Source organism: Danio aesculapii, chromosome 15 (genome assembly GCF_903798145.1).
Source record: "Danio aesculapii chromosome 15, fDanAes4.1, whole genome shotgun sequence".
NCBI lineage: Eukaryota > Metazoa > Chordata > Actinopteri > Cypriniformes > Danionidae > Danio > Danio aesculapii.
The window spans coordinates 7,004,917-7,026,446 of NC_079449.1; the positions used below are offsets into that span (position 1 = coordinate 7,004,917).

Sequence of the window (21,530 nt, forward strand, 5' to 3'; positions counted from 1 at the left end):
ATGGAGGGCGCCATAGCGACCAGCGTCTTCCGGTAGAATGGTTAGAACTTCCTTTTACAGCGTTCACAACCGGTAATTTGCGCTCCGAAAATCGGTTTCAATAGCATTTTGAGTGGATTACGGAGTGTTTTTGTGACACAACTTTGAAAGGTGTTTATTAAACCCGTTATAATTTGTCAGATGTGGTTTAAGCACGCGAGAAAAACGTTCTCCTAGTTCACGTGTCTGCTGTCAGACATACAATGTGTGTTTGTGTGTGTGTTTCCCCGGCCTGTCAGCTGTTAGCTTAGCGGCTCTTCAATACACACAGATGCCACACGCAATACTTCACTGCATTATAGAGCAAACCAGATTACTGGCATGAAACTTAACAGGTACGTAAGTCATGCAATTTACAAAAATGACCAATAAAAGTCCGTTACTGATACTCTGCTGGCTGATTTGCTGTTCATTCTAATCGTGAACCGTTTGTTTAATTTAGTGTGTTGTAATTACCACGGTTTGTGTGTTTCTGTCGTTTCAAAATGTCACTTTATTTTCGCTTTGTCACAGTTATTAAATCAGTGTGTCAGTGAGACAGTACAGGTGAATTTAGCGATGACGAGGCTTCATTTAAACAGCAGAAGATGCCGTCTGACAACAAGGGCAAAATGCCTTGCAGCAGTTGTTTTCCATCCTATTAGATCACATTTTTTAAAATATTCAATCCAGGAGGGGACGCTGATCGACAGCAGTATCAGTTTAAAGAAGATAAATGCAGGTAAAATAGATTAAAACGATCGTTTCAAAGCTGTCCAAATGTGACTGTTTACACGCATCAGCTGCCGGAAGTTCTTAGCATTCTCCTTGCGCATACACGCAAAGCATAATGGGTAATTTCGCATTCCAAGAATAAGGTCTATACTCAATAATAGGCATTCGTTGGCCTGTTTTCTTGCTCTTCAGAATCATCAGCTATCCATCAATACCCTCCAATGTGTTAAATGACATAAAGCATTTCCGTTCCCCCTCTTGTTGAACGAGGGTTATGTATGTAACCATTTCCTTAGAAGTCATAAAAAACAAACAGAAATACAAGTCTAAAACTTGTTTACAAAGCCTTAAACTGGTTTAACTCGTTCATAAAGTAAGTTCCTGCTTTAGTTATATATAGGTCTCTACTGTGAGGTACTGTACTGATAGGAGTTTACTGATGTGTCTGAATAACTTTTGTATATTTAAAAATGTTTGATCATACAAAATGATTTAGTTTTAGCAAGCTGAGTGCTTAATCTGTGTGGAGTTTTCATGCGAATGATTATTTGTAGGTTGAGAATGTGTTAAGAATGTATTTTAGTAGTGGTGTGAGATTCAGATTCAGTGAGTTTTAGTGTGTACACTTTTGAAGGAAAGTTTGTGCCAGTTTAAATGGTCTTATTAGCATTAAAACAGTACTGTCAGGATTTACTAAACACACACAGTTAACACATACCCTTGATCCCCTGGATTATGTCCATTTTGTAACTGAATTGGTGTTTTCATTGATTTGTCACTTTTCAGGGACAAAACGCTGGGATCAGGTGATTGGTGTCTTTGCTGTAAACTGCAAACAGCAAAAAAAAAAATCCATCTCAATATTGGCTCAATGTTGTTCGTCATCATCAAGAATTAAGAACAAAAACGTTTTAGCTGCCTCACAGTTATTACACAACCAAAAAAGAGGATGTTACATCACATGAGACTTAAATATGAATATTAATAATATTGTAGGAAAAGCATTATATTTACCTTTGATCTGGAACATTTGTATTTTGTAATTGAATTGGTGTTTTCATTGATTTGTCACTTTTCAGGGACACAGCACTGGGTTCAGGTGAATTGTACCTCTGCCGAAAACTGCAAACAGCAATCCATCTCATATTGAGTAACAATGATTACGTTCTTACAACTAATGTTTGTCATCATCAAAAATTAGGGACAAAAAGGTTGTTACAACCAAAATATAAATACTAAATAATAGTGTAAGAAAAGCAATTATATTTACCTTTGATCTGGAACATTTGTATTTTGTAACTGAATAGGCGTTTTCATTGATTTGTCACTTTTCAGGGACACAGCACTGGGAACAAATGAGCCTGATCTCATCTGAACGCTGTAAAAGCAACACGATCTTTAGCATTGGAGAGAAAGATTGTTGAAGCAAATATAATTTTAGCTTCCAGTATACTTTAATCTGGCTACCATGTTGTCGAAACCGACACAGCCACATGTAAAGTTCATTGGATTTACCTTCAGATAAACAGAATTAGATTTTTTAACTGAGCTTGAATTTTCATCATTTCTTTTGCAGACTTTATAGTTGTGTCTCTCTCGCAGTAAACACTAGCAACAAAACAATTCTGTCTTTACCTTTGATACCCTGGAGGATCTCCATCTTTTATCTGAATTGGTGTTTTCATTGATTTGTCACTTTTCAGGGACACAGCACTGGGTTTAGGTGGATTGTATCTCTGCCGGAAACTGCAAACAGCAAAAATAATCCGTCTTATATTGAGTATGATTAAATCCTACAAATAATGTTTGTCATCATCAAGAATTGGGGACAAAAAAAGTTGTCACAACCAAAAAAGTGGATGTTACATCACATAAAACTTAAATGAGAATACTAATAATAACATAAGAAAAACAATTATATTTACCTTTGATCTGGAACATTTGTATTTTGTAACTGAATAGGTGTTTTCATCGATTTGTCACTTTTCAGGGACACAGCACTGGGAACAAATGAGCCTGATCTCATCTGAACGCTGTAAAAGCAACACAATCTTTAGCTTTAGAGAGAAAAATTATGTTAAAGTAGATATAAGTTTTGCTTTCAGTATGCTGTATCTGGCTAACACATTGTCCAAACCAACACAGCCACATTTAAATGTAAAGTTTATTGGATTTACCTTCAGATAAACAGAATTACATTTTTTAACTGAGCTTAAATTTTCAGCATTTTTACTTCCCTTTGCAAACTTTTTTCAGTAGTTTCATCTCTCTTGCAGCAAAAACTATAAATAAAACAATTCGGTCTTTACCTTGGATACACTGAAGGATCTCCATCTTTTATCTGAATTGGTGTTTTCATTGATTTGTCACTTTTCAGGGACAAAACGCTGAGATCAGGTGAATGGTATCTTTGCTGTAAACTGCAAACGACAAAAGAAAATCCATCTCAAAATTGGCAAATGACAAGAAAATCCATCTCAAAATTGGCAAATTACAAGAAAATCCATCCTAAAATTGGCAAATGACAAGAAAATCCATATCAAAATTGGCAAATTACAAGAAAATCCATCTTAAAATTGGCAAATTACAAGAAAATCCATCTTAAAATTGGCAAATGACAAGAAAATCCATCTCAAAATTGGCAAATGACAAGAAAATCCATCTTAAAATTGGCAAATTACAAGAAAATCCATCTTGAAATTGGCAAATTACAAGAAAATCCATCTTAAAATTGGCAAATGACAAGAAAATCCAACTTAAAATTGGCAAATGACAAGAAAATCCATCTCAAAATTGGCCAACGATAATTACATTCTTACAAATAATGTTTGTCATCATCAAGAATTAAGGACAAAACCGTTTTAGCTGCCTCACAGTTGTTACACAACCAAAAAAGAGGATGTTACCTCACATGAGACTTAAATACAAATATTAATAATAACATAAGAAAAAGCATTACGTTTACCTTTGATCTGGAACGTTTGTATTTTGTAATTGAATTGGTGTTTTCATCGATTTGTCACTTTTAAGGGACACAGCACTGGGTTCAGGAGAATTGTACCTCTGCCGAAAACTGCAAAAGATAATACAATATTTGGTAACAATGACTACAACCATGGGGGAATGGGGGTCAAAAAGTTTGCAGTCATAAAAACAAACTACAATCTTGTCTGAGCTCTGAAAAAGCAACAGGATCTTTAACTTTACACAGGAAGATAATGTTGAAGCAAATATAATTGTTGCTTTTAGTAATGTTTATTTAAAAAGAAATCTCTATATAATATCAGAAACAACACAGCTATGCTAAGCCACGTGTAAACATAACGATAATTAGATTTACCTTAACTGAGAATCTTTATTTTGTAACTGAATAGGTGTTTTCATTGACTTGTCGCTCTTCATGGATAAAAGACTGAGCACAGGTGAATCTGGTCTCTTCTGCTGAACGCTGTTAGGTGCAACATAATATGTCTTCACAGTTCAGCACAATCAAGCATCACTTTCACGCTAATAATCTTAAGAAGATCAGTGATTTTTGTAAAATAATAAATACAATTCAAAACGTAATAGCCATTCTAGGTTGGTAAGCAGTAGTATAATTTATAATAACTTTATACTTTTGGTTTCACCTGAATTTAAGTACATGCAACTATATATATATACAGTTTATATTTTAAATCTTACCTTCTCTCTTCATTGTCGTCTTCAGCTTTCATTTTGATGTTTGCTGAATAGATTTTTTTAAAATTAAAAATTCATAACTACACTCTGAGAACTTTCTTGTGCTCTCAAATAATTTGAGAAAGCAAATGACTAGGAATGAGGAAGGATAACAACAGAAAACAAGGCTAGAACTTGCTTAACTTGTTCATAAAGGTTCTGGTTTAGTTTTTTACAGTTTCCATACTGTGAGGTTGTGTAAGGATTTGTTTTAGATAATGTCTGAATAGACTTGTATATGATAGTTTTGATCATGAAAACATCTACAGAGGAAGATGAGAATTTCATTATAGTGTATTTTTATTTATCTGTTCTTTGATTGATGTATGTGAGAAAGGCCGCACATGTGTTTTATGTTTTATAACAAATTCCTCTTTACAGATTACCAGACGGGATCTAAATAGTTACCAAATTTGATTAAATGAAAATCATTCTGTTCTGTATGTAGAATTTTTTTAGCAGAGATTGTCTTAATGCTGGCATTTGCGAGGGTTTGTATTATCGCCAGAAAAATTACATTGGCTAATTGGATAACAAGTGACATCTTATACATTATTTTATTACCCATAATCCCTACCATGTATATTAAAAAAGATGCAACATTAGCATTAGCTGTTAAGCTTTTTTTTTTTGTTGCAAGTGTGTTTTCAAGTGTCTTTGTTTTTGTCTCTGCTCTCTCTCTCTCTCTCTCTCTCTCTCTCTCTCTCTCTCTCTCTCTCTCTCTCTCTCTCTCTCTCTCTCTCTCTCTCTCTCTCTCTCTCTCTCAGATGATTAGCCCCCCTTTGATTTTTATTGATTTTATTTTTTTTATATATTTCCCAAATTAGGTTTAACAGAGGAAGGAAATTTTCACAGTATGTCTGATAATGTTTTTCTGGAGAAAGTCTCATTTGTTTTATTTCTGCTAGAATAAAAGCAGTTTTCAATTTTTTTAAAAAACATTTTAAGGTCAAAATTATAAGCCCCTTTATATTTATTTCTATATATTTATTGCTATATATTTTTTTCGATAGTCTACAGAACAAACCATCATTATACAATAACTTCCCTAATTACCCTAACCTGCCTAGTTAACCTAATTAACCTAGTTAAGCCTTTAAATGTCCCTTTAAGATGTATAGAAGTGTCTTGAACAATATCTAGTCAAATATTATTTACTGTCATCATGACAAAGATAAAATAAATCAGTTATTAGAGATATTAAAGTTATTAAAACTATTATGTAGAAATGTGTTGAGAAAATCTTCTCGCCGTTAAACAGAAATTGGGGAAAAAATAAACTGGGGGGGCTTATAATTCAGGGGGCTAATAATTCTAATAAATGTCATTTTCACCTACACATCTTCAGGTAAATATTTCTCTTGTAAAGCATTATCACTTTTCAGGTAACTGAGGATGAACCTTTCTTGTAGTTTAAATGTATTGTTTATAAATGTATTGTTGTTACACAACACTTGGACTTACATCACAGTTTTATTTAAATATGAAAAGTAAAATAACATGTACTAAAAGTTTCTTAGTATTCAGAACAGGCTGATAATACAGATTTTTTCAATATTTTTTTGTCCACAGCAGATAAAAAAACGGCAGATTGATGTCTCCTATTGTTAAGCAAGTATTGTACAGTAATAGCATCTAAACAAATGGAGAAACTCCGGACAACAGGAGCAAACACAGATGAGTGAACCTGCTTTGTTCTTTGCCATATAGTACAGTCTAGTTTTGAATACTTTGCATTTATTTACACACTTTCTGAAATTATTTTCCTGATAAGCCTCATTGCCAGCTTTGACTTCTCTTGCTTGGATTTTCAGCTTGGCATTACAATCATGGTGTATGATACTTTCATTTTTCACACTGTTACAGCTTATGTTTATATTTTTAACGAAGTTCTTTAAATGTATTTCATTAAACAGTGTTTCTGTGTGTCTTTATTCACACATAAAGAGTTGCTAGAATTTTCTATTCATTATCTGATGATTTGTCCATTATCATGTAAATCATGTTCAAGTCTGACTCTTCCAGATCGTTCTCAAGAAGATCGAGCTCTTTCAGTTGTGATGGATTTGATTTCAGAGCTACAGTCAGGGCTGTCAGTCCTTCATGAGTTACATTACAGTTGGACAACCTGAAGAAAAGAAGTGAACGCAGGTCAGTGGAGTCTCTTTATTTAAATGTGATTTTAATTAATCTGCTGAGACTATTCTTGACATTTCCAGATCTTTACCTCAGCTTCTGTAGTTTACAGTGAGGATTCTGCAGTCCCACACAGAGCTCCTGTACGCCTGAGTTTTGTAGATCATTAATACTCAGATCCAGATCTGTCAGACTGGAGGACTTTAAGCTGAGAGCTGAAGCCAGAGCAGCACAACTTTCCTCTGTCAATCCACATTTGGCTAATCTGAGGAAGACATTAATTTAAATATCCACTGCTCAGGGTTCATCAAAACATAAATGTCTGCAGGTATTTATAAATCAGAAATTCCAGAATAATTTACTCCTTTATTACAGTGATATTAATGTTATGTCATATAATTTAATCCTCGTACTGTCAGTAAATGTATAATGATCCTAAATTGTTGAAATAATGTAGTGGTTTGGTTATGTTATTGTGCTATGTAGCTTGTGTTATGTAGCTTACTTCAGTGTTTCTAGTGCACTGTGATCTTTCTCCAGAGCAGCACAAAGGTGTTTCACTCCTGAGTCTCCAATGGTGTTCCAGCTCAGGTCCAGCACTTTCAGATGGGAAGGGTTTAAACTCAGAGCTTTGCCCAGGTAATCACAGCCTGCTTCTGTTACGCCACAGTTCTTCACACTACAGAGAGAAGAGGTGACATAGGTAATCTCTGCAAGATGGCAAAAATAATAATAGACACAGGACAGAACCTACTTAAGACATTCCAGTTGGCAGTTCATATCTTGTAGTCCAGAGGTATAATGCAGAATAGCATCATAATCATTGTTCTCCTGTTCTGGAAGATTTTCTGAACCTATTGACACGTTTTTCATACTGCTTAACCATTCCTTCATTCTGAGGTATGGATAAAAAATGGTCAAGTGTTATATATTATACAACGTTCAAATGTTTATCGTTTTTTGCATAGAAGCTTACAATGATTCTCCATTGCGTGATGTCTTTATGCCACAACAGAGTATTTCTACTCCTGAGTCCTGCAGGTTGTTGTTGCTCAAGTCCAGCTCTCTGAGATTGGACATTGGCGGAAGAGCCATAGACAATATAGCACAGCCTTTATCTGTAATATTACAGTCATTTAACCTGGAAACATATGTAGATTGTCACAACAATAAAAAAAAGGTTTATTGTTCTCTATTTCTATAACAGCCACTTTATTTCATACACAATAAATTCCATGTGCTCACCTGGCCTTTGTTGACAGTTTTATCACAGGATTCAGCCAGCAAAGCAGTTGATCTGATCTGCCATATTTGCGTAGTTCAAACTCATCAAACTTCTCATTTGACGTCATTAAAATATACACCAAAGCCAAACCTTGTTCTTGAGACTTGATTTCTTTAAAATTTTCAGAGATCAGGTACCTTTGGGTTTCCTCACTGAGCGAATGATCGTTAAGTTCATGTAGACAGTGGAACAGAATGATGTTCATTCCAGGACAATGGTTCTTTCTCATTGTGATTTTTTCCTTGAGATATTCAATAGTTTTTTCTCTTTCCAGGGGGATCTTTTTTCTTTCCATCAGATGTCCTTTCAGGAGGCTTTCATTGAACTCCATTGAAAGTCCCATTAGGAAACGAAGGAACAGATCCAGATGCCCGGTCTTGCTTTGCAAAGTTTTATCAACTGCAGACTTGTGCAAGACTGACATTGTCATAGGTATTTCTGATTCATTAGCTTTCCCTTTTACAAGCACATTTTCACCACTGTTGTGAAAGGAGAGGTGCACATATAGAGCCGCTAGATGTTCCTGAATGCTCAGATGAACAAAGCTGAAGACTTTCCCCTGATACAAGCCAAACTCTTCTCTGAAGATCTGAGTGCACAATCCTGAGTAAACTGAAGCTTCTGCCACATCAATGCCACACTCTCTCAGGTCTTCCTCATAGAAGATTAGATTGCCTCTTTCCAGCTGCTCATACGCCAGTTTCCCTAGTTTGAGGATCATTTCTTTATCTTCAACTTTCTTCTCATTGTACTTTGTGCCTTTAATGTTGATCTGGGTCATCAGGAAGTGTGTGTACATCTGAGTGAGAGTCTTGGGAATCTCTGCAGTCTCTGCTTCACTCAACATCTTCTCCAGAACAGTGGCTGAGATCCAGCAGAACACTGGGATGTGGCACATGATGTAGAGGCTCCTGGAGGACTTCAGGTGTGAGATCATTGTATTGGCCAGACTCTGATCACTGATTCTCTTGCTGAAGTATTCCTCCTTCTGAGGGTCATTGAAGCCTCGTACCTCTGTCACTCGATGGACACACTCGGAGGGGACGAGATCTGCTGCTGCTGGTCTGGAGGTGATCCAAATGAGAGCAGAGGGAAGCAGATTCCCCATAATCAGGTTCGTCAGCAGCACGTCCACTGATGTCTCTTTGGTCATATTCTGTAGGGTCTCGTTGTGAAAGTTTAAAGGAAGACGACACTCGTCCAGACCATCAAAGATGAAGATGATGGAAGAGTTTTGAATCAGATGTAAACTTATCTCTCTCATAAAGAAAGTCTGAAGAAGACTAACTAAACTGAACTTTTTGTCCTTCATCAGATTGATCTCTCTGAAAGGAAGTGGAAATATGAGCTGGACGTCCTGATTCTCCTTCTCCTCAGCCCAGTCCAGGATGAACTTCTGCACAGAGACTGTTTTTCCAATGCCAGCGACTCCCTTCGTCAGCACAGTTCTGATGGCTTTGTCTTGTCCAGGTAAAGGTCTAAAGATATCTCTGCATTTGATTGGTTTTGCTTCCACTGCATCAGTCTTCACTCTTCTTTCCATCATAGTAAACTCGTGTTTATTAATGATCTCTTCAGTTTCTCCTTCTATGATGTAGAGCTCGGTGTAGATCTCATTTAGATGCTTTCGGTTTCCTTGTATTTCCAGTCCTTCTAAAACATACTGATGCTTCTTTTTCATGTACGATTTTAGTCCTTGTTGAATCTCTGAAACATTTGTTTGCTGCCCGTGTCTACAAAAGAAAAAACATAACCAAAAATTAAAACCAAAATACAAAGTCATGTGGAAACTTTAATTATATTCACACAACATACAGGTATTTCATTTCAAATAATGAAGGCAGACTCTGTATTATTTCTCAGTAAGTTTGTTTTTTAGATTACTCTGGCAATTATGAGGTCGATGAATGCCATAGACAGATATTAAACAGACTAAATTTATATCTGTTCAGATAACTATTGAAATACATTTGTTGTAGTTTTACTGGAGTTTAAGACATGTTATTTCTCCATTTTCAACAAAGGTAATTGAGAGAAGCTTGTCGCTGATTAGTGTGGAAATCAGAGGTTCCCTGTTCTCCATTGCTGAAACTCTGAAAATTAACAGCAAATCATAATCTCTCATCCTCCACAGACTACAGTATGACAAGGTGAGTCTCCAAATACCTCTCAGATTCAAGGCGTATTTCTCTAGCTTACATTAGCACTAACTGGTGAACTGCTGTGCTATGAGTCCTTACCTCTGGTCAACTGGAAATTGAACTGTACTGGGATCAGGTGAATATGATTCCTGTAAGGCACTGAAAGACAAAGTCAGATTATACTGTCATTATCTCGACATCTCCTAGATGCATTTAATAATTGAGATTTTTTTCGATCACAACCAGTGAAGGATGTGTTATGAGTTCCTGTTGTTTTTTGTCTACTCTTTTCCTGAATGAGTATGTGGTTAAACCTGTGTTAAACAAAGAGAGCTTTGTGTGGATTTCTGCACAGAAGTAAACAACAGGCGGAGAGTTTAGGTAGTGATAAAATTCAGTTTTGGTTTGAGAGAATCAGTTTTAGTGGTAAGGGATTGAAGATTAAGAAGCAAAATGTGTTTATTACTGTTGGGGTACAGTTGAAGTCAGAATTATTAGCCCTTCTTTGATTTTTTTTCTTTTTTAAATATTTTCCGAACAATGTTTAACAGAGCAAGGAAATTTTCACAGTATGTCTGATAATATTTTTTCTTCTGGAGAAAGTCTTATTTGTTTTATTTCGGCTAGAATAAAAGCAGTTTTAAATTTTTTAAAACCCATTTTAAGGTCAAATTATTAGCCCCTTTAAGCTGTATATTTTTTTGATTGTCTACAGAACAAACCATCGATATACAATAACTTGCCTAAGTACTCTAACCTGCCTAGTTAACCTAATTAACCCAGTTGACATTTTAAATGACATTTTAAGCTGTATAGATGTGTCTTGAAAAATATTAAGTAAAATATTTACTGTCATCATGGAAAAGATAAAATAAATCAGTTATTAGAGATGAGCTATTAAAACTATTATGATTAGAAATGTGTTGAAAAAAATCTGTTGGGTAAAAAAATTGGGTAAAAAAATAAACAGGAAGGCTAATAATTCAGGGGGGCTAATAATTCTGACTTCAACAGTACAATTATCACATCTACATAACAAGTAAACTTAGATGTAAGCCAAATAGACATACCTTTGTTCAAATTGAGAGTCACAGTCTTTTAACTCAATTGGTTTCTTCATTGACTTGTCACTTTTCAAGGACAAAACACTGAGGTCGGACGAATGTGATGTTTCTTCAGAACTGGAAAAGGAAAATCATTTGTTTTACTTTTTAGCATCACTTAAACATCACTTTCTAAGTATTGTAAAGCTCACAATAGTGTTAAAATCATGAACGTGCAATGAAACAGTTTCTCAGTAACATCAGGTACCATCAAGATAAAAAAAAACTGGCGAAAACAAAACATATTTTCTTTTTGATTTGTTTATCCCAGAATCACCAAAACTATAATATATGCTACAGTATGTCACGTGGAACATAGTAATACTATATTTACCTTTGATCCAGTGGAGAATCTCCATCTTTTAACTCGATTGGTTTCTTCATTGATTTGTCACTTTTCAAGGACACAACACTGGGATTTGGTGAATGTGATCTCAAACTGCAGAATAAAAAAAAAAACAATCATATATAAAAGCATAAAAATAAAAGTACAGTCATCAAAAATAGAGAACTACAATGTTGCTTTTAATCACACTATAGTGGAAAAACTATAATGACAATGCTCATTTTCACAAAACCAAATATATATATATTTACCTTTGATCCAGTGGAGAATCTCCATCTTTTAACTCAATTGGTTTCTTCATTGATTTGTCACTTTTCAAGGACAAAACACTGAAGTCCGATAAATGTAATGCTTCCTCAGAACTGAAATAAGAAAAACATTTGTTTTACTTTTTAACATCAATTAAACATCTCTTTAGGTTTTGTTTAGCTCACAATAGCGTCAAAATCAATACTATCAAGATTCCATCCAATGAGCACAGTGGCCTCCATCATCCGTAAGTTTAAAATGTTTGAAACCACCAGCACTCTTCCTAGAGCTGGCCGGCCATCTAAGCTAAGTGATCAGGGGAGAAAGGCCTTGGTGATCAATAACCAGATGGTCACTCTGTCTGAGGTCCAGCTTTCTTCTGTGGACACAGGAGAACCTTACAGAAGGACAACCATCTGTGCAGCAATCCAGCAATCAGGCCTGTATGGTAGAGTGGCCAGACAAAAGCCTCTCCCTGCCTGGAATTTGAGAAAAGGCATCTGAAGGACTCTTAGACCATAAGAAAGTAAATTCTTTGGTCTGACACTTTGGAGAGAATGCAAGACGTTACGTTTGGAGAAAACCAGGCACCGCTCATCACCAAGCTTATACCATCCCTACAGTGAAGCATGGTGGCGGCAGCATCATGCTGTGGGGATGTTTTTCAGCTGCAGGAACTGGAAGACTAGTCAGGATAGAGGGAAAGATGAATGCAGCAATGTAGAGACATCCTGAATGAAAACCTGCTTCAAATTGCTCTTGACCTCAGCCTGGGGCCACGGTTCTTCTTCCAGCAGGACAATGACCGAAAGCACACCGCCAAAATATCAATAGAGTGGCTTCACAACAACTCGGTGAATGTTCTTGAGTGGCTCAGCCAGAGCCCAGACCTAAATCCTATTGAACATCTCTGGAGAGATCTGAAAATGGCTGTACACCATCGCATCCAACCTCATAGACCTTGAGAGGTATTGCAAAGAGGAATGGGCAAAAATTCCCAAAGACAGGTGTGCCAAGCTTGTGGCATCATATTCAAAAAGACTTGAGGCTGTAATTGCTGCCAAAGGTGCATCAACAAAGTATTGAGCAAAGGCTGTAAATACTGATGTACATGTGATTTATTTATTTATTTTTTTTAGGATTTTTTGTTTTTAATAAATTTGCAATAATTTTATATAATCTTTTTTTTACATTATGGGGTATTGTGTGTATAGTTTTGAGGAAATAAATGAATTTAATCCATTTTGAAATAAGGCTGTAACATAAAGAAATGTGGAAAAAGTGAAGCGCTATGAAAACTTTCCAGATGCAATGTATATGCTACAGTATGTCACATGGAACATAGTACTACTATTTTCACCTTTGATCCAGTGGAGAATCTCCATCTTTTAACTCAATTGGTTTCTTCATTGATTTGTCACTTTTCATAGACACAACACTAGGATCCGGTGATTGTGATCTCTCCTCTGAACTGGAAAAAATAAAATAAAATAAAAAATCATGTTGAGTTTTAGAAAACTAAGCAGTTCCTTAATCAAACATATATAATTTTACCACGTAATATTATAACCAACAATTATGCTAATCCACAAGGTAATCGTATTTATTTTTGGTTTAACAGAGGATCTTCATTTTGTAACTGATCTGGTGTTTTCATTGACTTGTGCCTCTTCATGAGTAAAACACTGAGCACAGGTGAGTTTGATCTCTTCTGCTGAACGCTGTCAGATACAATTCAAATAACTTCAGTCCTCTTTTTTTGTAAACTGTGTTAGTTAAAACTGAAATTGCATTGATTTTTTACTTAAGCAAAGCATCCCGATATCAAAAACTGCAGGAGTATAGAAATGCAAATGTATTCACATCAGTATTTTGAAAAAATCTTTGTCTCACCTTCTTTCGCCATGAGAAGTGTCGTGATAATCAGTGTCGTCTTCATCATTCTTCATGATGTTTCTGTTTCCTAACTGCTGAACAGATTCAGTCTGAAATCTGTGATCATCATAATCTAATAAATACGGAGAGAAACAAAAACAAAACAAAGAGTCTTTATTCTCTTGAAGATAAAACAACAGAGCTGAAAACGGCAGAACGAGTAAGAAAAACAACAAGGAAAAAGCTCGAATCTATAGAATCTGGTTTGACAGGTTCATGGTTAGTCAGTAAAGACACCCTTCTGGTTTATTTGTGTAGTTCACACGCGGTCAGGTTTTGAAAGGCTTTGATTTGTAAACAACTGAGTGCCTGATTAAACTTGCAGTAAATACATTTTTGCCATTATTTAATCAGACCTAATGCACTGAAATGAAATTTAGAGATAATTTATGCTTTATTATACCTATAATTTAATAGAAAAAAATCTGATGTATTTTAGTTGTTTTTCTTTAACTCAAACCGATTCAAACTGCTGAATGCAAAATAATAAACTTCAGTCTGTGCAGTTGTATTCACCATATCTTCTTGATTTATCTCACTGTCTGGAAACAAACAATGATCCTGCTTTTTCTTTTTTTCACTGTTAACCTGTAGTGTGGAAGGTGGAGCTAAATATTCTGTTCAACGGTCACTGTGATTCAGCACTCTTAATGCATGAAGCTGATACGGTGTTGCTTAAAGAGGACCTGTTATGCAAAACTTTTATAAGAGGTTTAAACACAGTTGTGTGGCAACAATGTGTGGATATAGCCAGACTCTAATGGTTCAAATGAATTAATTCTATTTTTATAATCACACTTGATGAAAACAGTCTGCAGAAACACTTTGATCGACATTCTCCCTTTGTGCGTGTGGTCAGAGGGGATAAGCCCCGCCCATTAGTGATGTTCTCTTTCTCATTAGCATAGAAAGCCCTGAGTGAGAAGCAGCCGGCTGCCATTACAGGTTTTACACCATACCTACTCAGGGGTGGATTTAGTGATTTTGGGGCCCTAAGCAATTCCGGCCATGGGGCCAGAAAGTTCTAAAATGCACCTTTTGTGCTTTAATTTATTTTCAGTTAATATATTTTGTTGTTTTTATTCTTATATCACTCAATCTCATTTTTTACATTTTGTTTTAATGCAAAATAATATCTTGTAAAACTTTTTAAATTATTTTTTTTTCTTAAATTTGACTGCTGGACTGCTCCATGATGGAGGGTGGGGGACACATTTGCAGATTTGTGATGTAATTAACATTAAACTTATTTTTTTAGACCCTTATCATACTAAAAATGATAGAAAATAATTTTAAATATAATTTTTAGGTATAATTTCAAGGTATTATATTTGGGGGCCCTCAGATTTACTGGGACCATAAGCAGCCGTTTACCTTGCTTATTGGTTAAATCCGCCCTGTACCTGCTGAAGATAATGTCAGTGACTAAGAGGATTATAAGATGTTTTAGGATGTACTGATCATTGCCTTGATCTCTGGAAACTACATTTTCGGAGCCACTTTTTTTTGACATTTTCAGTTTTTCACAGAGATAACATTGCTGATACACAGACATTTGCTGCTTCGACCTTTTTTGAAAAGAGCACAATCTGGTTTAAATTTAAAGTGACAGTCACCAAAACGGCACAATTTGGATCGAAGCCTAAAAGGGGCAGTTTCAAAGAGTTATAAAACATTACTTGTGCGTTATTTCGAGCTGAAACTTCACACACACACACACACACACACCCTCGCTCTCTCTAGGGACATCAGAGACTTATTTTACATCTTGTAAAAAGGAGCATAATAGGTGACATTTAAAGGCTCAAGAAATCCTCGAGTACTTTTTTTGAGATGTTAAAAGATTTGTGTGTGTTGAGCATCATTTAAGACAATGTTAGCACCTGCCAGCTTTATTTGTGGGGAAAACTGGATAATTTTGAGCTTTTGTCAGCTAATTTCATCTTCCGAGTTTAAAATAATTTTTGGGGGCAGGATCAAAATCGGTGACGTAGCACAAAACCGCAAGTAAAGTGATGACGCGTCGGTTTCTCATTATTATTCATAGCGGATTTTTCTTATCCTATGAGAAGAGCCTGCTTCTTAATTACTCATGACTGCTTGTGCACAGACCTGCCAGTGCCAAGCTGTGAGATGGTCTGAGACCCTATGTTGATGACTGGGTGAGGCTGCATCCACGGACCCACGGCACACTGTATTTAGCTATTCATGAAGGCTCGCATGTGTTTGTTTCCATAATACTCGGGGTTTGTTGCATGTTTTTCCCCACAATCCTGTTGGGGCTGATACAGCCAAGCTGTTCGTGTGCAGCAAGCATTTTTGTCAGGAGAGCAGTACGAGTATGGCGGACTTAGTCTTTCATCAGTGGAGTTCGTTCAGATTTAGACACATCGCCGTGCTGCTGTGTTTACCCTGCTGAAAAATCCAGCTTAAACCAGCCAAGTTTTAGAGGGGTTTTGGCCATTTCCAGGCTGGTTTCCAGTCTTTTCCAGCCTGGTCTTCGCTGGTCAGGCTGGAAAATGACCAGCTAAAACCATCATGACCCACCTGGATTAAGTTGGACATAGCTGGTTTTGGCTGGGCTCCCAACCTGGCTAGGCTGGTCAAGCTGGTTTTAGCTGGTCATTTTCCAGGCTGACCAGCTAAGACCAGGCTGGAAATGGCTGGTAACCAGCCTGGAAGTGGGCAAAACCCCTCTAAAACCAGGTTGGTCGACCAGCTAAAACCAGCCAACCAGCCTAGGCTGGTTTAAGCTGTTTTTTTCAGTAGGGTACCTAAATCCTCAAGATTACCAGCAGGGCTAATGGTTGAAATAGACAGGGCAAGAGACCTGCTGCACTGAGTCTGCATTCAGACCCGGGGATTGAGGGAGAAGTCCTCATTTATAGTGTTTATATAAACATGATTATCTTCATAATGATATAAATTGTGGTTATGTGTATATGAAATTACGAATGACAAATGTAGCAGGGCATTAAATTATTGGTTATTTATTTGCATTTTAACTTCGTAAACTATAAAATCATGCGTCTCCTCACAGTGTGTCTTTTTGTGAGCCGACTGACATCAGTTGTTCACTCCCCTCCTTCTCCCCTGCTCTGCTGGCCACGCCCACCCCTGCCTCTGCCCGTGGAGCTCCACGCCCATTATGATGCATTTTTTGAAAAAAATCGGAGGTCGACTTGAACCGAAGGTGGGGGTGTCATGGCCCTTTAATGTTAATTCAAAAATTATTGTTAAGAAATGTAAAGTATCACTCAGCATGTATACCAAACAGAGCATGTAATAAAAAAAACAACAAAGTCATTTCCTCATAAACGTCTTTTTGCATATCATTAAAGATAATCAGCCACGCTGAAATAAAAGTCCCTTAAGATCTAGATAAAGGGAATCCCTCATGAGTCATATTACACATGACATTATTTTTAGCAACTGCTTAGTCACAGTGGTGTTTTGACTCATTTTGTTTTGCTCACAGCAAGAAGGTCGCTGGTTCGAGTCCCTGCTGGATCAATTGGCATTTCTATGTGGAGTTTGCATGCTCTCCTCGTGTTTGCATGGGTTTCCTTCTGGTGCTCCGGTTTCCCCTACAGTCCAAAGACATGCGCTATAGGTGATTTGGATAAACAAAAATTAGCAATTTTGGCTTGTGCGAATGTTAGAGCGTTACACAGGGCATCCACTGTGTAAAACATATGCTGGAATAGATGGCGGTTCATTTCGCAGTGGCGAACCCTGATAAATAAGGGAGTAAGCTGAAGGAAAATGATTGAATCTTATGTAAATATCCTCTGCTGAAGACCATAACACAATTTCTAATTATTATCACTACAAATACAATTAAAACATCTCAAAGCATACATTTTAACTATTAAATCTCAGTACATTTCAATGGTTTCTTTAGTGTTTTGGGACAATCTTTCCTTCTTTCTTTCTTCAAACCTAAGCAGGGTTGTGCTGTAATACAGACTTTTCCAGAAAATTACTAGTAAATTGCTGTAAGGAGATCATGCGTGAACAGGCTCTTTATAAGAAATACTGATTGTATTGTATCAATTGTACCAAATTTGTAAAATTATCAGTGAGTTGCCAGAAGTTTGCAGTGTGTGAACAGCGCATTTCTAAATTTACCAGTAAAATCATTGTTTTTGTTTGTTTTTATTTGACAAAAATATACAAACAAGTCCAATAAGACTGATTCATACATATTTAAAAAAAATGTCAAGGATAAAATACACAATAAAAGCCATTGGCTTATTTCCATTGTGGTTAAGAGTGGAAAATCATACTGAATGTCAATTAAATACTGCAATTTACTGGTATTGCTGTGTGAAATGGGCCATTGGTGGCACTGTTTAGCACTCACAGGCTTTCTTTTGTGACACAAATCTCTAATGAAACTTGCATCAGCTCTGTCCAATGTCTGATATCCTTACATATATATTATGGCCCGTTTCCACTGAGTGGTATGGTACGGTTCAGTTTGGTACGCTTTTATGGCCGTTTCCACTGTCAAAAGGCGTACCGAACCAAACCGTACCGTACCACTTTTTCGGCACCCTTTTGAAAGGGTACCAAACACGAGAAAGGGTACCAAAAGGCGGAGCTAGACACACAGCTGAACGCTACTGGTTTACAGAGAGGCGTCATTCGCTTACGCAACAAGCCAGAATGAAAACAAAAAACCTGCCATGTTTAAAATACACCGCCGACAAGCCAAGACATTACAGCGGAATGATATTGTAGGAATGGGTTTTAAAACCACAGCGGTTCGAACTGTAGTTCTGCCAAATGACTAAAAAGTTTTCAGTATTGATGGTAAAAAAATTGTACATTCTAGTCAAACCATTCTTCTGCAATCTCATACCAAAAACGGAAATAAGGGCAGTACTAATAGCTATAAATGTGGGAGAGCATTGATATTAACTGAATTAGTTACAAAATAACTGTATAAAATGATGAGATATGCAATGATAAAACATATGATATAAATTGTACCCAGCTTAAATGTAAAATTAAAGTTACCAGAGGTAGAAGGAGAGACACAGGGGGAGGGAGAGAGAGACTAAGAGAGCAGGCCCAGAAGTTAGCGTGATTGCAGTAGAGTCAGAGAAGATAGACTCCAGAGGAGGAGAGGAGCAGAGCAGGAAAGCAGGAAAAGACAGGCCAGGAAAAGAGAAAAGAGACAGAGCAGTGTTTTACCACCTATTTTGTATCTTTCTTGACCATGTGACTAAAGCCCAAATGTTGAGACATTCAAACTGACCAATCAACATGTGACCACAATGTAAACCCCCAAAGTCCACACACCAGGCCCTGATCTTATCAGTATCTGCCTTTGGAGTCAGTATGGCCCTTCCTGAGTCAAAAAAACATGTTTTGTCATATAAACAAAAGCATATGATAATTTAGCCTCTTACATATCAATTCAAACAATAGTTATGCCTAGCCATTATTTTTTAAACTAGCTAAGTAAATTACTTAATCTGTAATTTCTGTGATTTTTCTGTAAATGCTTTGGTCTTGGTTTTATTCCCTCGGTTTTATTTCAAGTACAGCGCCTCCATGTCAAAATGTCTGTACTTTTTGAATACCATTGATTCTATGACAAGCAATCATACACATATTAAATCTGTGTGTAATTTGTTTTAAAACTGCAGAATTAATTGAATCATTTTATATATTTGTTTTACTTTTTTCGCTGTAATCATTTGTATTATATGTATAATCTAGACTTTTGTGTGTTCATAAGATATTATTATCTGTTTGTCTTGGTGTACATTATATCATCAGTCGTTTCCATGTACAGTTTCCTTTATTTTCTTCCTTTTTATCTACACGTGCAAGATGTTAATGGAATGTATGTCATAAGTGAGCATAATATTCATCATGACAGTATTTCCATCTTTAGGTGCACTTAACTTATGAGCTTTATTTATGATCTTTTGTATCTAGATCATAAAATAAATTGTCAAATAAATAATTTGTTGTTGGAGTTATATATTGTCCAGTATAAACGTTCACATTCGCTCTAATCAGTTTAATGACTTTCTCTTTCATTTTTTAAGTATTTTGAACAAGCAGCAGTTTTTTTAAATGAACATTTCACAAGTATTACATGTAGAACATTCACATGTCATTTCAAGTGCTTTTATTTGCAAGCTTATGTCATGTATATTTCTAATTTTGTAACAAACCAGCACAAGTTTCTTTTTACAACAGGACAGTGTGAATACAAATAAATGCATATTTTTTACATTATTTTTTTTTATTTCTTGAATTCTTTTATTTAAAAAAATCTTAAAATATTAATATTTTAACAGAAGGCCATCACGTCAACAGCTATACTTTCGAATGAGATGTTAAACCGAGGTCCTGAGTCTCTGTGGTCATTAAAAATCCCATGGCACTTCTCGTAAAGAGTAGGAATGTAGCTTCAGTGTCCTGGTCGGTGTCCTCTGTCGACCCTTAACCATCATGGCTTCCCAATCATCCTCATGCACCGAATTAGCTATATCACTGTCTCTCGACTCCACCAATGGCTGGTATGCGGTGAGCGCACTGGCGATGTTGTCCTGTGGCTGCCGTCGCATCATCCAAGTGGATGCTGCACACTGGTGGTGGTGGTGGTGTGGACGGTCCCCCCTCATGATTGTGAAGTGCTTTGCATGTATGGCCATACACAATAAATGCACTATATAAATACACATTACATTACATGAATGCTGAAACTTAGATCTAAGGAGTTGTAAGGAGTTATATTACACTAAATATAACGTATATAAATCTTTTAGATTGTTCTCCAGATCGAGCTCTTTCAGGTGGGAATTTGATTCCAGCACTTTAGTCAGTTCCGCCACACCTTCATGTGTAACTTTACATTCGGACAACCTGAAATCAGATTGGATTAAAGACAATGAGAAACTGAAAATGCTGCTTATAGACATTGAAATATATGGATATATGACTGTTTCAGATCATTTACCTCAGCTTCTGTAGTTTACAGTGAGGATTCTGCAGTCCCACACAGAGCGTCTTCACGCCTGAGTCTTGCAGATCATTAATACTCAGATCCATATCTGTCAGACTGGAGGACTTAGAGCTGAGAGCTGAAGCCAGAGCAGCACAACTTTTCTCTGACAATCCACATTTTTCCAACCTTAAAATAATAAAATATGTAAATTATTTTCAATATAATAGACCACTTTCACGTTTCCAGGTTTCTCAGTAGATTGGGAAAACTTGTGAACAGTGAATAGGAGAGTACCACAGAAACATTACATTTCAATTTGCTCAAATACCTGTAACAATAATGAATGTGTAAAAAAATAAATTTTCACTTCTTTCCAAAATGAGAAAATAGTATCAGAGTGATTACAGCAGCCAAAATAAAGAACAATGCCAAATAAACTGTCCCGCCAATAGATGCTGCTGTAGAAACTTATTGCATAAGGCAAGCTTTTAGGTGTTTTTTTGTTTTTGTAATAAATAAAGATAATTTAATACAAAGTATGGCTTTATCACTGTAAACATACTTTATTGAATAGATTGAAAATATTTTTTTCCAGGATGCTGATGACTGTTAAATGTGTCGTGTGTTGATGTCACGTGACGCCGAGTCAAACTAGCTAAGTTCAAATAATTGTTCAGTCATTTACTGCTATCATTACAAATTAACACCATGATGACTCCTTGTGCCAGTCTAAACAGTCGCGCTGCGCAACATCACCAACACCCCCCCCCCCCCCCCTTCAAAAAAAAATGTAAACCTAGGGGAACCGCTAATATTTATTATTATCATTATTATGGCTATTTAAATGTCAAAATGCTAATTTAAACAGCCACCGATATAGTTCAGCAGG

At 36.3% G+C, this 21,530-nt stretch overlaps 2 protein-coding genes across 2 annotated transcripts in view; both read right to left on the reverse strand.

Moving 5' to 3' along the window:
- LOC130242046 (uncharacterized) overlaps window positions 1-21,530 on the reverse strand; it is a 43,684-nt gene that overhangs the window by 11,169 nt on the left and 10,985 nt on the right. Inside the window, 16 exon segments of the mRNA XM_056474064.1 lie at window positions 1,472-1,582; window positions 1,768-1,875; window positions 2,024-2,131; window positions 2,389-2,499; window positions 2,679-2,786; window positions 3,063-3,173; window positions 3,719-3,826; window positions 4,094-4,201; window positions 4,438-4,494; window positions 7,115-7,288; window positions 7,855-9,627; window positions 11,106-11,216; window positions 11,736-11,846; window positions 13,627-13,725; window positions 20,434-20,559; window positions 20,654-20,827. Coding sequence (XP_056330039.1) covers window positions 1,472-1,582; window positions 1,768-1,875; window positions 2,024-2,131; window positions 2,389-2,499; window positions 2,679-2,786; window positions 3,063-3,173; window positions 3,719-3,826; window positions 4,094-4,201; window positions 4,438-4,494; window positions 7,115-7,288; window positions 7,855-9,627; window positions 11,106-11,216; window positions 11,736-11,846; window positions 13,627-13,725; window positions 20,434-20,559; window positions 20,654-20,827 — 3,498 coding nt within the window.
- Window positions 6,191-13,824, reverse strand: LOC130241942 (NACHT, LRR and PYD domains-containing protein 3-like). Its single transcript, XM_056473943.1, has 12 exons — window positions 13,627-13,824; window positions 13,094-13,204; window positions 11,736-11,846; window positions 11,473-11,577; window positions 11,106-11,216; window positions 10,135-10,194; window positions 7,855-9,627; window positions 7,586-7,750; window positions 7,364-7,504; window positions 7,115-7,288; window positions 6,701-6,874; window positions 6,191-6,601 (listed from the first exon to the last, which is right to left on the reverse strand). The coding sequence occupies exons 1-12, from the start codon at window positions 13,680-13,682 to the stop codon at window positions 6,436-6,438; spliced, it is 3,147 nt and encodes a 1,048-aa protein (XP_056329918.1). The 5' UTR covers window positions 13,683-13,824; the 3' UTR covers window positions 6,191-6,435.